At 41.0% G+C, this 15,054-nt stretch overlaps 4 protein-coding genes across 6 annotated transcripts; 2 read left to right on the forward strand and 2 right to left on the reverse strand.

Annotated features, from left to right (window-relative positions):
* Positions 1-5,392: 5,392 nt before the first annotated feature.
* Positions 5,393-6,484, reverse strand: LOC108005169 (mpv17-like protein 2). Its single transcript, XM_017068344.3, has one exon. The coding sequence runs from the start codon at positions 6,222-6,224 to the stop codon at positions 5,490-5,492; it is 735 nt and encodes a 244-aa protein (XP_016923833.2). The 5' UTR covers positions 6,225-6,484; the 3' UTR covers positions 5,393-5,489.
* Positions 6,485-6,897: 413 nt separating this feature from the next.
* On the forward strand, positions 6,898-8,981 carry Ype (yippee zinc finger protein). 2 transcript variants are annotated; one of them, XM_017068665.4, is made up of 4 exons: positions 6,898-7,088; positions 7,248-7,474; positions 7,532-7,691; positions 8,449-8,981. In XM_017068665.4, the coding sequence occupies exons 2-4, from the start codon at positions 7,357-7,359 to the stop codon at positions 8,534-8,536; spliced, it is 366 nt and encodes a 121-aa protein (XP_016924154.1). In that variant the 5' UTR covers positions 6,898-7,088; positions 7,248-7,356; the 3' UTR covers positions 8,537-8,981. The 2 variants fall into 2 exon arrangements, with proteins under 2 accessions (XP_016924154.1, XP_016924153.1); XM_017068664.4 differs by having other exon boundaries at positions 6,900-7,093.
* On the reverse strand, positions 8,976-9,643 carry Tim9a (translocase of inner membrane 9). Its single transcript, XM_017068666.3, has 3 exons — positions 9,485-9,643; positions 9,284-9,379; positions 8,976-9,226 (listed from the first exon to the last, which is right to left on the reverse strand). Exons 1-3 carry the CDS (start codon positions 9,542-9,544, stop codon positions 9,095-9,097), a joined length of 288 nt encoding a protein of 95 aa, XP_016924155.1. The 5' UTR covers positions 9,545-9,643; the 3' UTR covers positions 8,976-9,094.
* Positions 9,644-9,784: 141 nt separating this feature from the next.
* On the forward strand, positions 9,785-14,467 carry Rbp1-like. Of its 2 annotated transcripts, none has more exons than XM_036821212.3 (2): positions 9,785-10,357; positions 11,053-11,760. In XM_036821212.3, exons 1-2 carry the CDS (start codon positions 9,984-9,986, stop codon positions 11,399-11,401), a joined length of 723 nt encoding a protein of 240 aa, XP_036677107.1. In that variant the 5' UTR covers positions 9,785-9,983; the 3' UTR covers positions 11,402-11,760. The 2 variants fall into 2 exon arrangements, with proteins under 2 accessions (XP_036677107.1, XP_036677108.1); XM_036821213.3 differs by lacking the exon at positions 11,053-11,760 and adding an exon at positions 13,744-14,467 and having other exon boundaries at positions 9,789-10,357.
* Positions 14,468-15,054: the final 587 nt, after the last annotated feature.

Consider the following 15,054-nt stretch of genomic DNA (forward strand, 5'->3'; position numbering starts at 1 on the left):
TGTTGAGAACAATACATTTCAGTTAAAATTTTCTATCTAGCATCAAAACTGTAGGAGTTACAGTTTTGGGCGGTTTGTGGGCGTTAGAGTGGGCGTGGCAGTCTACTGAAACAAACTTGCGCTGCGTAAGAAGCTCAGGAATCTGTACGCCAAATCTCAATAGCTTAGCTCTCATAGTTTCCGAGATCTCAGCGTTCATCCGGACAGACAGACGGACAGACGGTCAGACGGACAGACGGACAGACGGACAGACGGACAGACGGACATGGCTAGATCGACTCGGCTAGTGATCCTGATCAAGAATATATATACTTTATGGGGTCGGAAACGCTTCCTTCTGCCTGTTACATACTTTCCGACGAATCTAGTATACCCTTTTACTCTACGAGTAACGGGTATAATTATAGGCAACTCCAAAGGACTTACATTTCTGTTATTATCCCAAATGGAATGTCAAAGACTCACAGAAAAAATTTTTAATTGCGGTCATGTTAAGTTTTCAAAGACAGAACCTTTATCAAAAATTGTATTTGCAGTAGAACACAAACAGATGGTCTTCAGAGTTTTTTGTAAGCTTCTCTGGCAGGGTAATCATATCTCTAGGGGGGCTTATCGATCCATTGACGTCAGGGTCTGGCACGCCCCCCGAAAAAATAACTCTGAGCAGTTCTTTAAGTTATCAGTTATCACCTCGCTGCTCCTCTAACTGCCACTCCCTCGTACGATCACAAGATACACGTTTCCGGGGCTTTGACTGTCATAAGAATAGAAACCCTTCAAGCCGTACCACCAAATACCAGGAAAAGATATACATAGGTACATACGGTTAAGGGAGCAGCTACAGGAGCACATGATCGTGATCGGTTAGTTAGGTTGATGAATGCGGTTTTATCGCCACACAGATAATACCCACTACTGTCCCATCCCCCGAATAATCATTCACGGGCAAAACAACAGTGATAAGGCATTTAGTCATCCGCTGTGATTACGGATTCGCAAGTCATCTTCGGATATGAATACGGATGTCAAGCGGCGGTAATTTTGCTCAGGCGATTTCTGTGATTTATTTGCTTTTCTCTGAGACCGGCTGTTATGGATTGCGAATTTATTCCGACGTTTATTAGGCAGTTATTTGTCTTTACCATACAAATGTGTTGAATTTAGATGTTCTTAATACGCTCTTATGGGGTTTGTTATGTGATATCAAATAATCCCTTAAACTACTTGGTTACTTTGTATGCCTTTGGTTAAGCGGGATAATTTAGTCTTTCCTTGATATAAAATAAAATTATTGTTATTATGGTTATCGTCAACGGTTATGGTTACCATTAAGTTAAGATCTTGCTTATAACTATTAAACTCTTAAGTAGTTTGCTCTTAAAACTTTTATTAAAAAACATTTTTAGCTGCCTTAAAAGTAATTTGTAATTCAATTAATTTCTTGAAATCCTTAAAAATCCACAGATCTGGAAAAAAATCCCTTAATACTTTTTCCTTTCACTTTTCGGTCAAAACACATTTTTAAGAAAGCACATACACATGTATTCCAATATTTATGATGCTCAAATATCGTGGGCGTAGGCAAGAGATTTATCTGCTTACGCGGGCTTTCTTTATTTTCTTGTCCGCATCTTCGAAAAGATTTTTTACCGCTCAAGGTCCCAGGCCCCATTAGAATTTTCACTGTCGATCTTTGGCATTCAAAAATAGCGCAGTGCAAACAAAACGAAGAGTTGCGATTCGGGGAAAAAAACTGAGTTTCTGCTGTTTACCAGCTGCCCCGACTATCTCTATAATTGATTTCATTTCTTTTTTGCTAATGCATACCCCCCCGAAAATATTGCTTACCCGTTTTCAAGGTTGGGGACGGCTACCAAAAAAATAAATAACTATATTATAGAAGAGGTAGATAAAAACAATAATAATAACAATAATACCGCCACAATCTTAACTTTTTACGATCTTTTTAACGATCACTCTTTGGGGCTCAACTCGTGACTAAGTCGCGTGCTTGAAACAAGCCCCGAAAAGGAGTAAGTTCCATTGGGTGATATTTATGTTATTGGATGATATTTATGGGCAAGTTGGCGGCACGTGTTGCTCTCCAAGTCTAAAAGTCTAAAAGGAACACCAAGAATTTGCCAGAAGTATACATACCAATATTTGTTTTTATGCTCAAATATACGGGTCTGTTTGTAGGTGTGCTATCTGCTATAAGGCTTTTAGTTTTTGGCCGACTTTTGTTGCCGGCATCTGAGACTTCTAGGGTATTAAAAGGGAGTATAGGGCAAATTAACCGAAATGATGACTAATTCATAATAAATATAATATATATATTCGTACATTAACTAAGAAATATAATATCTTATGTTTTTTATTTATTATTTTTAGTAGAAGTTGCAATAGTAGTAGTAGTAGAATTAGTAGTAGTAGTAGTAGTAGTAGTAGTAGTAGAAGTAGAAGTAGTAGTAGAAGTAGTAAAAGAAGTAGTAGATGCAGTAGTAAATTTAAAAAAAAAACTAATATTTTGCCAGACTACTGATATGATAAATCGTTGGAACATATTGTTTAAGTTTGAATTTTAAATTTAATAAAATACAAATAATATTTGTATTTTCTTTTATGCATACATAGCCTACTTTTGAGCATCCCTTCGATAATTTTTTTAAAAAGTTTTATTTTAAAGAAAACATGTTAAATAGTGATATGTTGTTCTATAGCCTACTATTACTATGAACAGCATCTTAAACTTCAATGAGAAATTCTTCGATGCTTTTCACTTCTACTTAAATGATCTTAGTATAGTAAGAACCATTTAGTTCATCATTCTACTTCAGAAAATCTCCCGCCATCAAAATGTATGCTAAAAAGTTACACACACACGCCCACCATTTTGCCGGAGTAACAATATTACTTGCGCGTGGCTGCCCGGCACTCGAATTATACCACAAAAAAAAAAATAAAATATGTAAAAAAAACCCGAACCCACAGAAAAACGAACACCAAGGCACCACAAAAAAATTTGCCAGCTAGCAGAGTCAGTCGATCAATCCGTCAAACCGTCGGATCGTGGGATCGTGGGACACTAGTGTCCAATTTGAATGCTATACATAGACGCCGAAGCACCGCCATCGAGATCTCCAGGGGCTAGAGTACGGGTAGTGGTAGGGGCACCTGTTCACCAGTTGCGTAAATTTGTATACTTGCTTGTATATATAATCACGCTCTTTGCCCGACGCGACTCTTTGAGCTCTTTTACAAAACTTTTCGCAGTCTGGCTGCGCGTGTGCTGCTCTCCACTTGCCGCTCTTGGCTTTTGTTATATAACCAGCATGCAATATAGCCATACACAGCAAGAATTAAGATTATTTTAGATCAAAAAATATCCAGTGTTGAAAAATTTTAAAAAAGGTGTTGCAAATTACACTACGAAGCAGGAAGATGAAGTTATATTTTGTACAGCATACTTTCAGACGCATTTTAAAGTGGTTTGAAATCTCTAAGGATGCCCAACTTCATAATGTTCCTTTTAAGATCAGTTAAAAATTTATATATTTAAAAGAATTTAAAAATTTGAATAAAATTTTTAAAAATTTGAAACATTTGAAAGTTTTTTTTAAAAAAAATATATAATATTGAACTTTTTATGTTTTGTGAACTTTCTGCACATATGTTAGTAAATATCAATATTTCTTTCTGTGTATTTATATTCTGCATCTGTATATTCGTATTTTTATCATTATGGCGAGAATAACAACCGGACGAGCCCTGAATTCCGACCAATCCGCGAGCTCTGAGCAAAGGCAGTAGCTTATCTCACGCATTTATGCATGACAGATGACGCAGTGCGTCAGCAGATATGATCCAAAAAGAAATTGGGACAGATGACAAGTGAAACCAAAGAAGTCTTCAGAATGTGGTTGAACCAACCGGTTTTGATTCTCATTTACTAGGATGATAACCATGGTTTACTCATCAAGTATACGCCCAGTATGCCTGAACATGTGTGAACTTCTCAAATATTTAGCTAGAATATAACACCTATACGTTAAGCATTATTATATTTAGAAAATTTCAAAAAGAAAAGGTTTTCTTTAAATGTTATGAATGTTTATTTAAATGTTCGTTGAGATAACGGCAAGCAAACTCTCATTATAAATGAAATTATATATTCCAAGCGGATTCGATTACAATTTTTTGCACAAAGCGGCCCCAAACAAACAAGATTAGGTTGCTAGATAGCGAGACGAAATCGAGAACTAATCTTCTCAGCCAAAAAACTGGTTCGAAATGGTCCCAACTGGTCTTGTTTTCTGATTCGCAAGATCAGACACAAATACATTTATGCAAAAAATTAAGCAAAAACTAAATTCAAATAAATTTCAAACGAAATACATAGAAATCAATGCGAGGCAAAGACAAAAAACTTGGAATTTTTATGGTTTTTTTCAAAAGAAACTCGATTTCGTTGCCATCCACATGGCATTGAATTGAGTCTCTTTTTTATTTGGCAACTTTCATTATCAATGTCAAGCACGATTCTAATTAAACGCTCTTGAAATAAAAAGCGAACTCAAGCAGATAACGTCTGGCAGCTGCTCATTTCATAAATGGATATGAGGAAGAAACACTTTTTATAGTACATAGATGACAGTCGTGCAAACGAAGGTGCTGGAGACTGGATGACGTGTTGCCAAAATATTTTTAGGACTTGATAAGATTGTTTTAGATGTAGTAGTTACATTAAAAAAATATAAGATAATGTTATCCAGCGCACAGAAATTTATTAGGATACTAAATAATAAATAACAAACTATAAAAGCTTTTTCATTATTTATTTTATTTGATATTTTAAAATTTTTTCGCCATGTGTAATCTTTTACCTCCTCGAAGCACCTCTAATTAATTTCACTTAGAATCTTTGAAAGTCAAATCAGCAGAATTGGAAATTCGTGAGTTCAGTTATAGCATAGAAACCCTCACGTGTCCATCTATATTTATAGCTATAGATTTTCTAATGATGCGTTCCCTAGCCCCTTATCATTGCAATGGTTATTATTTCTGTAAATTATTTTTAAGGCGGCTGCTAAGCAGAGCTTATCAGGTGAAAAAAACTCTAGAGGTAGGCCTGGCAGCACCTCCAATCTCATCGCATCACACCGCATCGCCTGTTTGTTAGCACGACTGTTGCTAGAGGGAATCTTATCACCTCCGACCAGCTAGATGTGCGTCACCGGCACGGGCTTCCTTTTCTGAGTTTCTTCCTCGCTCAAGATCATCATTACTTGTTGGTCAGTTGTGGCCAAGACTTTCAACAGGTTGCCAGTGATCAAAATTCCAACCGAAAGCCAATATGTAATGTAACCGCATGAATAACATAATGCACACTTGCTTGGTCTCTGTACACGGTCTCGTCTGTATTTACAAGGTTTTCGCTTTGATAATAAATAGTTACAAGGAAAGGAGGAGAGGCAGAGGCTGGCGCAGGGTTAGGGAACCTTCTTGAGGTGCGAATGCGACTGTTTGTGCTTGACCTTCGAGGTCAGCACGTCGTAGCCCAGACTGATGATGTTGTCGTAGAAGATGCGGTAATGGGTGGGGATCCAATAGAAGTTCACAAACTGCGCCACCGGCCACACCGTCCATTCGGCAGCGTACAGCTTCCAGGCCTTCTCCTTGATCTCCTCCCACACTTCGTGCTTATCCTTCCGCTCCAGCAGGCCCAGGGTGACGAAGAAGGCCGTAATGTAGATGGGCGAGCAGATCAGCTGGTCGAGCACGATCTTTTTCGCCACCACGCGCATACTGCGACCGGGTAGTCGTTTGTCCAGCATCTTGTACCAATAGTGACAGATCACGCCCACCGTCACACCGCTGGTTGCCATGTGGGCGGTCCGGGTGGACTCGAAGCGTTCGATTTCGCCGCAATAGATCTCCAGATGCTGTTCGAGGATGTCGCCCACACAGCTGAGGGTCAGGGAGATGCCCACGTTGGTGAAGAGCAGGAAACGGCTGCTGAAGGCATTTGCATGCCATTCCCGCAGCTTCTGGAGCGCTCCAAGGCCAACGGTGGTGGTGGTGGTGGTCCCGCCACTGGGTGCTGCTCCACCGGCTCCTCCGGCTGTGCCGCTTCTCCGTGGCCAACTCATCCGCAGGCTGCGCTGATCGCGAATGGCCCTGGAGAGGATTAGGCCACGGGCCGGGCAGCTGCGCAGGGATTGCATTGCTGTCCGGCTGGGGATTTCTCAATCTTCTAGGGGGTTGTGTTGTGTTCTTCTCTTCGTTCCGGTGGTTTTTCAATATTTACATGCCCTCCGCCGGCGGGCCAGCCATAATGTCAACGGTGTCCAAAAACGGGATGTACTTTTCGGGTCCTGGGGTGAGTTTATAAAGGTATACACATGGTTTTTCGAATTTTGTTATTTTGATTTGACTTTTGAAAGGCAATTCGGACACACGCAACAGCAACAACAACAATAACAACTATCACGTGTAGCGCACAGCTGGGCTGACCAGGGCTGGCTCAAATGTGTTATCGATAGTTGAACAGTCGCGGGCAAATCATTTGAAAACTATTATATCGCGGGTACCTATTTGGATTGTTTTTCTGTTAAGAATATGTATTTTAAATGTTTCGATATTTTTACAGAAATCAAATAATGTCATAACTAAAAAATTTATGTTTTAGGAAGCAAACAGTTTGTTGCAAAACAACCAATTAAAAGAATAAATTACAAATTAAGTAAGTAAAAATATATAACAAGATGACTTAAATGCAATTAAGCAAAATAGATAGCATATAAAGCAATTTAATAAATTTTTAATTGCAAGTGTCCTATGTGCCATCCCTGAGCCCACTCACTTTCGATAGTCTTGCATCGATAGCGCAGAACACGGCGACAACCCTAGAAAGCATTCCACAGTGTTTTGTTGTTTTTTTGTGCAAGCGTCGCATTAGCTCTGTTCTAGACCCAAATCGTGGATATATATCCAGCCTATATCCGATTGCAAGTGCGCAGGAGCCTAGGGAAAGTGCCCGCGAACCCGTGACGAGGGTTCTCCTGGTGGAAACAACACCAAACAGCTGAGTAAGGTACTGCGTTGTTGTTGTCATTCCTGGGTTGTGCAAGTGGGACGCAATTAGTGGTGGAGTTCCAAACAAAAGCGCATCGCAGATATTGATAAGGAGTATTACAAGGCCAGGAAGTAATCGGAGTAATACCCGTATTATTCCCCGCATTTAATAGGAACAAAGGAACACCAGCACACACACACACACACACGCAAACGCACGCACCAGAGAGAGCGAGTGAGACGGGGCGAGACTAGAAGAGCGAGAGAGAGAGAGGAGGCACTATGGGACGCATATTTCTGGAACACCTCGGCGGCCTGAAACTCTTCAATTGCGCCCAGTGCCACACGAACCTGACCAACCGCAGCCAACTGATCAGCACCCGATTCACGGGCGCAACAGGTGAGTCCACCACCCCAACTCTGGTTATGCAACATTAACACCTTGCCATCTCCACAGGACGCGCCTATCTGTTCAAGCGAGTGGTCAACCTGACCTTCAGCAACATCCAGGAACGGGTCATGCTCACGGGACGCCACATGGTGCGCGACGTCATGTGCAAGAACTGCGGCGCCAAACTGGGCTGGATGTACGAGTTCGCCACCGAGGAGTCCCAAAAGTGGGTAAAAGCAGGCGGGAAATCCGAAGTCAGGGATTCTAGAAATTCAGGCATCAGATTAGAACTTGTCGTTCGCCGTTTTTATCGTCAATAGCTTAAAATGTCCTTGCAGATCACGGATCTTGAGGTTCAGATAGTGATGTTAAAGTAGTTGCTCATAGTTAGTCATATTGGTCAGTTTTCTCCAGCAGCTACGACTCTCTTACTAATTATCTCCAATATTTCGAGCTACTTTTGCATTAGGACTTTGTCCTTCATTATTGAATCAGTTATCTTTGGCAGCACCGCTTCTCTCACTAATGATCTCCAATATTTTGGTCTACATTGCATCTGTAACGTGTCCGTATTAAGGATCTCCAATATAAGATCCCTTAAAAAACATAATGGGATCTGCAGGAAACAGAGTCTAGAAGCCGTACATGCTTAGTTTAACCAAGGACACATTTGTATGCATTTCAGCCAGTATTTTTTAATGGAACTACAGAATATATCTATACCTATTGAGGGACATACAAAAAACATTGTGAACCGCATCGAAGTGTTTGATGACGGTTAAAAAAAACCAAATGTTGAAGATTTGTTAGAATCATTTGATGAAAACTACAATATAGAAATTTAAATCATCCGAAGGGTTAACGTTTTAGTTAAAAAGTTAAAGTACTAAGAGTTTAGGAAGAGAATTATTGTTCACATGGCTTTTGCGACTGGCGGCCTTATCAAACGAGAATCCTCACTAATTCCCTATTCCATTCCCCAGGTACAAGGAGGGCCGTGTGATTCTGGAGTACGCCCTGATCACCGAGGCGGAGGGCTTTCCGTCGGAGGCCGCCACTACGAGTCATTGAGCCGACTGAGCACCCAGCCGGAAAACGAGAACCACGCATTGGCGAACCGTGTGTAGCCCTAAGTATTGAGTAGAAGGCCACAGGCGATGGCCTCTATGCATTAGACCTAGTTTAGAGATTGCCGTAGTCAGGCTCCGAGGACCGGATACCGGAGTACACGCTGCACATCCGGCACGGAGCATCTACGCCTACGGCTCTGTCTTAACGTGACTTAAACGTAGTTATAGGCACATCTAGCACGTAAGCAGCTGCGGCGCCCGATTCTATCATTAACATGTCATGAGGCTGAAGTGCTAAAAAAAAAGATAGGTCCTTTAACTCAGTTCGAACTGATCCGCAACTGATGATCCGATGATCCACACTTGTGTCTTTTTCAAACAAGATCTCTAGACCGTAATCAATCACACCAATCAAATCAGCAATAAAGTCGAATAGTATATAATAATCGTCGGGGTACCGTCAACTCGTTTCTTTACTCAGCTATTTTGACAAATGCAGGAAAAATGCATCATCTCAGTTGTCTAAACTAGTTAAGATTGATAATAACAACTAAAACACCTATAGTTTGCCAGTCTTTTGGGCCATGGCCAGGGCGTTTTCGTTGGCGATGACCTGGAACTCCTGGAAGCGCTGCGAGACGCGCTGGTTCATCTTCAGGTACTTCTCCATGCAGTTTAGCGAGCATTTCTCCTGCAAAATGGATGGGTTATTGAAGTTGGGATCGCGGTTTGCCTCATTTTGACTCACCTCGGAATCCTTGACATCACGCGACGTAAAGTCGCGCACACAATCTGTGAAGCACATCTCGGACAGCTTATTATAGGACATCAGGAAGTCGGAAAACTGAAAAATAGAAGAATATAGCAATATTAAATAAAAACCACATTGCATCACTTGGCAGAGCCGGTCTTTTGTGGTATATGAAACCTCCACGCCCAACCCACTCACCGTCTTCATTTGGTCCTTGTCCAGCTGATCCAGCGCTATGTTTTCCGGGCTCTTGGCCATCTTGTGCGGCAATATTTGATTCAAGTTTCTTCAAACGAAAGCAAAGAGCAATAATAATGTGCCTATATTAAATAATAGAATAGAGGTGGCAAGACAACGATAACATCGATAGGCTGTCACTCAAACGTCAGGTAGGTGTCTTTGCTCACATAGCCGTGTCAGCCACCTGACTGTTTTCAGCATGACCGTTTATTGAAGCCATAATTCACCGCAGCCATTTGCAACACTGCAAGGCACGCCATCTTTTTTTTCACCACAAACATTTTTTCTCGTCCTGCTTTTGGGTGTGTTTGCTGCGTAAAAAAGCGATAAAATCCGATTAAAACCAGCAGGAAAACCCTGAAAATAAGTGGAAAACCCACAGAGAAAGCCATTGGGCAAGGATTTACATATTAGAAGGAGCACACACACACACACACACACACACACAGCGAGCATAATGCCACGCTACCGGGAATGGGATTTGGCCTGCAAAGTGTACGTGGGCAACCTGGGCTCCTCGGCCTCCAAATACGAGATTGAGAACGCCTTCAGCAAATACGGACCCTTGCGCAACGTCTGGGTGGCCCGCAATCCGCCCGGCTTCGCCTTCGTCGAGTTCGAGGATCGTCGCGATGCGGAGGACGCAACCCGCGGCCTGGATGGCACCCGCTGCTGTGGCACCCGCATCCGCGTTGAGATGTCCTCTGGGCGATCGCGAGAAGGTCGCGGCGGTGGCGGCGGAGGCGGTACTCGGGCTGGCGAGGGGCGTGGCGGCGGCGGAGGCGGCTCTGGAGGCGGTACACGGGCTGGCGATGGCGGCGGTCGCTATAGGTGAGTACAGCAAATGGCAAATCCACATACATATGAACAATCCCCCATCCAAACCAAACCAAACCAACCCAACCCAAACCCCCTCTCGATTATGAAACATCATAATTTTGGCCATTATATGCAAGAAAATATGCAGAAACACATAGATATATATATATAATATATATATTTGATGATCTGTGTCGTGTGTGTGTATGTATGCATGTGAAAAATCGATTTGCGTATACATACAAAAGCGGGGGCCAGCCAAATTACACACTCTCCCATTTAGTGGGGACACCACTGTAAGCCACACATAAACACACACAGTGGCGTCCGTAAAAACAGTCCTAAAGCACCGCGCGGCGCGCGCCAACCACACAGTGGCGTCCTCCTTGGCAAACAGTCCTGGTTGTTTTTGCTAATCAATCGATTTTCTAGCTTGTCTTTTTTTATGGGAAATCTAGATATTATTACTACCCCATTTCATTGCTCATTATATTGCACCCCGAGGTCCATAGTTTCAAGTTCAAAGAGTATAGCTTTTACCTAGAGAAAACGTTTTGTTTGTTGTTTTTTAGTAAAAAAAAAAAAATATACAAAAAAATATAATATATTTTTATATATTTACAAAATATAAAAAAAAATCATAGTAAAAACAAAGTAAATCGAACGCTTGGAGCCAATTTTAATGTGGTCTCACAATCATTTTGCAGGATAAAGTCTTCTTCTTCTACTACAACAAGCACAACAAGAACTACTACAACAACAACATCAATAAAAATAATAATAATAATTAAAAGAACAACAAAGAAAAGAACAGCAACAGCTACTACTACTAGAACTTCTACTACTCCTCTTCCTTCAACAAGAACAACAACAACAACAATAAGAACAACAACAGCTACTACAAGAACAACAACAACTAGTACAACAGCAGCTCCTGCTCCTCCTATTACACACATTTCACCAACAACAACAGCCACCACCACAACCACACCACCATGCAATAATTTGTTGTGCGGCCCTAGTCTGAAATTCAACAAATTCGATATATTCCGCTGACCACAGAACCGAGAACCAGAAAAAAACCGAACGACTGCAACACTACACCCCCTCCACCACCACCTGTTCAGCTTCAGCTCGACCCAGGCCAAAAAATATAGAAAATGCATCATCAGCAACGTCTCCGGCTGCGCAGCTATAAGAATAATGCACCCAAGACCAGCCCAAGCACACCCACAGCCACCCAACTACATCCCACTACAGGGCAAACGATCATTTCATATTGCATTTATTAATAACTTAGAGACGAGGGAACTTTGATGGTTTTTTTTTTCGAATGAATAGAGTACTTACATTTGTTTTTGTATAATTAAAGTTTCATTAATATGCTGAAAAGGATTCAGAATCAAAAGTTTAGTGCTGTTGTTGCATAGAAAATTAATCGTTGATTTTAAATTTAAATTAGCAGAAATGGTGTACTCTGTAGTCTAAAATGTTAAATTTTGTAATTTTATCAAACATCTTTCATGTAACTTAGACTAGCAATTTTTAAAAAGAGTCCTGGTTTGGTTAACAAACGTGATCGTATGCCCCACAGTGCAAACAGTTTCACATCATTTCTAGTCTGTTAGTTGACAGCATCTTCTGACTACACCACGAACACACACACTCTGCCATTAACCACACTAATCACCAAGAACCACAGCGAACCGGGCAGCATCGGCGGCAACAGAGCAACTCCATCAAGAATCTAACTCCAATATGTATCTATGCATATATATTTATATATATACACACTCACCAGTCCAGCAACGCTTCAGAAAGTCAACTTCCTACGCCTCCACGTTGTGCGGTTGTCTTCAGCCTGCTTCCTTCGTCCCCAACAAACCAACCAACCACCCACCACCTCATCATCCGTCATCTTCAGTGCAGCTACAGCATCAGCAACAAGCTACAGCTACAAAGACCAACTGCAACAACAACAGCTTCTACTACTTCTACTACAACATCTGGCAGCTAGTCAGCAAAAGTATCTCAAGGGGTGACAAGCCCTGCGTAGATCTTTTGTTGGCTCCACCACTCAGTAGTTGCACCTTTCCCTTGCAATCAAACAAGATTGAGGCTGCTTCACGCTAATTCCTTCAATCGCAGCAAGTATGAAACCTTTGGCAGCCACCAACCAACACTCTCCTTCGAACCGAAACGAGAAACGTAACGTCTCTAACAAAATCCGTTTGTTATATTTCTAATTATGGTTTCTGCTAATGTTTTTTTATCTTTCGTTCTTGTACTCTAACCATCTACTGAGATAATGTTGTTCGCGCTAACTGTCTGCTCTCTGTGTATATATACCGTGTTTACTGTGTTTATGCATTGATCCGATCAACCCGAACTCAAAGTCAGACCAACCAAAAGTTAACCAACCAAACGACCCCACCACCAATCGATCAATCGACCAAGCACACCAGCAGCATCAGCAGGGCAGGGTCTTCTTCAAGCTCGCCTCTCCACAGCGCGGATGGTAGGAGCAGCACCGCCACCACCACCAAACCACAACCACCACCTGATCCTCTCTTGCTGCTAACTGATGCTTCCCCACCAACTGCTTCTTCATACGACCTACGTTCTTCGGCTGCTGCAACAGAATAGAATGATTCACCAATATATATCTCCACCTCAACAACACACACCAAAAAAAAAAAAAAAAAAATTAAACACAACACAGCCACCCTAGTCACAGTCAATCAGCTCAGAATCGTATCGTATCAACAGCCCAAACTACAACAATTCAACAACAAGAACCTACTACTACTACTACAATTCAACAACAACTACAACAACAGTCTTCTCAGTCTGCTCTGCTCATCAACCAACTAAGCAACCTACCAACAAACCAATCAGCCAACCAATCCAACCAACCACCACCAATTACTTTATGTAAATGTCACACCAACGCTTTCGTAAAATGGGGCCAAAAAAAAAAAAAGAAACTGAAACAAAAAATATATCAGCTATATCTCCACCACCTTCAAGCACCTTCAGCCACCAAAAAAAAAAAAAAAATTACCAGAATACAGCCAGCTCTCCGCTCTCAGCTCCGCTCCGCTCAGCTCAGCTCAAATTAAAGCTCCAAAATCAGCTCTCCGATCCGTATCCGATCCACCAGATCCATCAGCCCAAGTTGTGTGTTGTTTGATCGAGACCACTCTATCAACTTTACGTATCTTAAGGAATTGTTATCTTACTACACGTCTAGTTAAGTTACTTGTTAGTGCAAAATCTATTTAATTTGTATTTTCTCTCTTTCTCTCCTCTTTCTCTCTCTCTCTCTCTCTCTCTCTATACCCTGTCTGTGTGTCGTGCCCAATATGCTTTCCCCAACGCCACCCATTTCTTTGCAGATCACGCTCACCCCGCCGCTCCAGGACACGCAGCCGCAGCTTCTCGCGGGATCGTCGCAGCCGCTCCGACTCCAGGGATCGCCATTAGATGAGGATCTTTAGGAGCAGCCCCAATCCGGACTACACACCTACACACAGATATATATATATATATATATATATAGAGAGATATATAACATAGCCACAGCGTTGGGGCCAAATGTGTCTGTTTTTTTGCCCACAAAGAAAGGTCCACAGATTCCTTAGTTTGACTCAAAAAAAAAAAAATTCGTCCTATATCTATCCCCCCTCCCCAAAAAACGAAAAGTGAACGAGCAACTCCACAAAAGACCACCACACAACCCAGCCATCTCCGATCTGGACGGATCGCAAGTATAGCCACAGTACAACTACGGTACATATTGGTATTTAGGCTTTAAGACTTTGGTAGATTTTAATTAAAAACAAAACAAAAACAAAAACGATTAATGCAACCACTACAACACACAAAGAGTGCGGCATCCGGAGAGTAAAAGTTGAAGGTAAATGCTATTCTACACGCATCCGCGGATCCACATTCTTTATCCATTGGTTTTTCTTCGAATCTGTCGCAACACAAAATGTCAAAAGGAAAATTGATGAAAATAAGTAAGAAGTTTCTATATACATACGATTGATTGACGAAAGTGCAAGTAATTAAGACGTGAAATGAAATCAATAAATTGAACATAATTTAAAACCAAAATACTTCAAGTGGCTTCTTTATTTTCGTTGGGAAAAGGTACTTTCTGTTGAAGCTTGCAGCTTAAATTAAGAAGTTACATAGGGCTTTAAAAAAATATATTTTTTAAATTACTTTAAGTTGTTTTGTTTACACTTCGAAAACTAATTTAAGATAAATAGTCTTTAAGACCACGACTTTAAAACCGGTGGACACAATAACTTAAAAAGTTATGAACCGATGTACAAAATATTTTTTTTAAATATTCAGCATCTCAAAAGCTACTGCCTTATAGAAGGATTTTGAAATAGATTAATTTTTACTAAATTTAAAAACCAAAAAGGCTTCTTAAAATCCTCGAAAAAAATTTTTTCCTAATTACTTTGTTCAAGGTGTAGATTTTGAGATACACTAAGAAATAAATGTACAAAATTTTCTAATGATCCTGTCAGCAGTTATGTCCACCAGATGGGTACTTTTTTTTGAATCTCCGAAAAAATGGTGCCTGTATATTAATAAAAACATGCATCTAATACAAACATGTATCTAATTTTTAGATTCTAAAATGTTCCAAATAATGTTATCTTAAACTATCACTCGATATATATAAA

The sequence above is a fragment of the Drosophila suzukii genome, chromosome X (genome assembly GCF_043229965.1).
Source record: "Drosophila suzukii chromosome X, CBGP_Dsuzu_IsoJpt1.0, whole genome shotgun sequence".
In the NCBI taxonomy this organism is placed as follows: domain Eukaryota; kingdom Metazoa; phylum Arthropoda; class Insecta; order Diptera; family Drosophilidae; genus Drosophila; species Drosophila suzukii.

Bases quoted from the DNA above. Each gene is read 5' to 3' on its own strand.
- LOC108005169 (XM_017068344.3), bottom strand. From the start codon at position 6,224: ATGCAATCCCTGCGCAGCTGCCCGGCCCGTGGCCTAATCCTCTCCAGG.
- Ype (XM_017068665.4), top strand. From the start codon at position 7,357: ATGGGACGCATATTTCTGGAACACCTCGGCGGCCTGAAACTCTTCAAT. The intron at 7,475-7,531 runs GTGAGTCCACCA...CCATCTCCACAG, and splicing joins CCGATTCACGGGCGCAACAG to GACGCGCCTATCTGTTCAAG. The intron at 7,692-8,448 runs GTGGGTAAAAGC...TCCATTCCCCAG, and splicing joins GCCACCGAGGAGTCCCAAAA to GTACAAGGAGGGCCGTGTGA.
- Tim9a (XM_017068666.3), bottom strand. From the start codon at position 9,544: ATGGCCAAGAGCCCGGAAAACATAGCGCTGGATCAGCTGGACAAGGAC. The intron at 9,380-9,484 runs GTGAGTGGGTTG...TCTATTTTTCAG, and splicing joins ACAAGGACCAAATGAAGACG to TTTTCCGACTTCCTGATGTC. The intron at 9,227-9,283 runs GTGAGTCAAAAT...TCCATTTTGCAG, and splicing joins GTGATGTCAAGGATTCCGAG to GAGAAATGCTCGCTAAACTG.
- Rbp1-like (XM_036821212.3), top strand. From the start codon at position 9,984: ATGCCACGCTACCGGGAATGGGATTTGGCCTGCAAAGTGTACGTGGGC. The intron at 10,358-11,052 runs GTGAGTACAGCA...ATCATTTTGCAG, and splicing joins GATGGCGGCGGTCGCTATAG to GATAAAGTCTTCTTCTTCTA.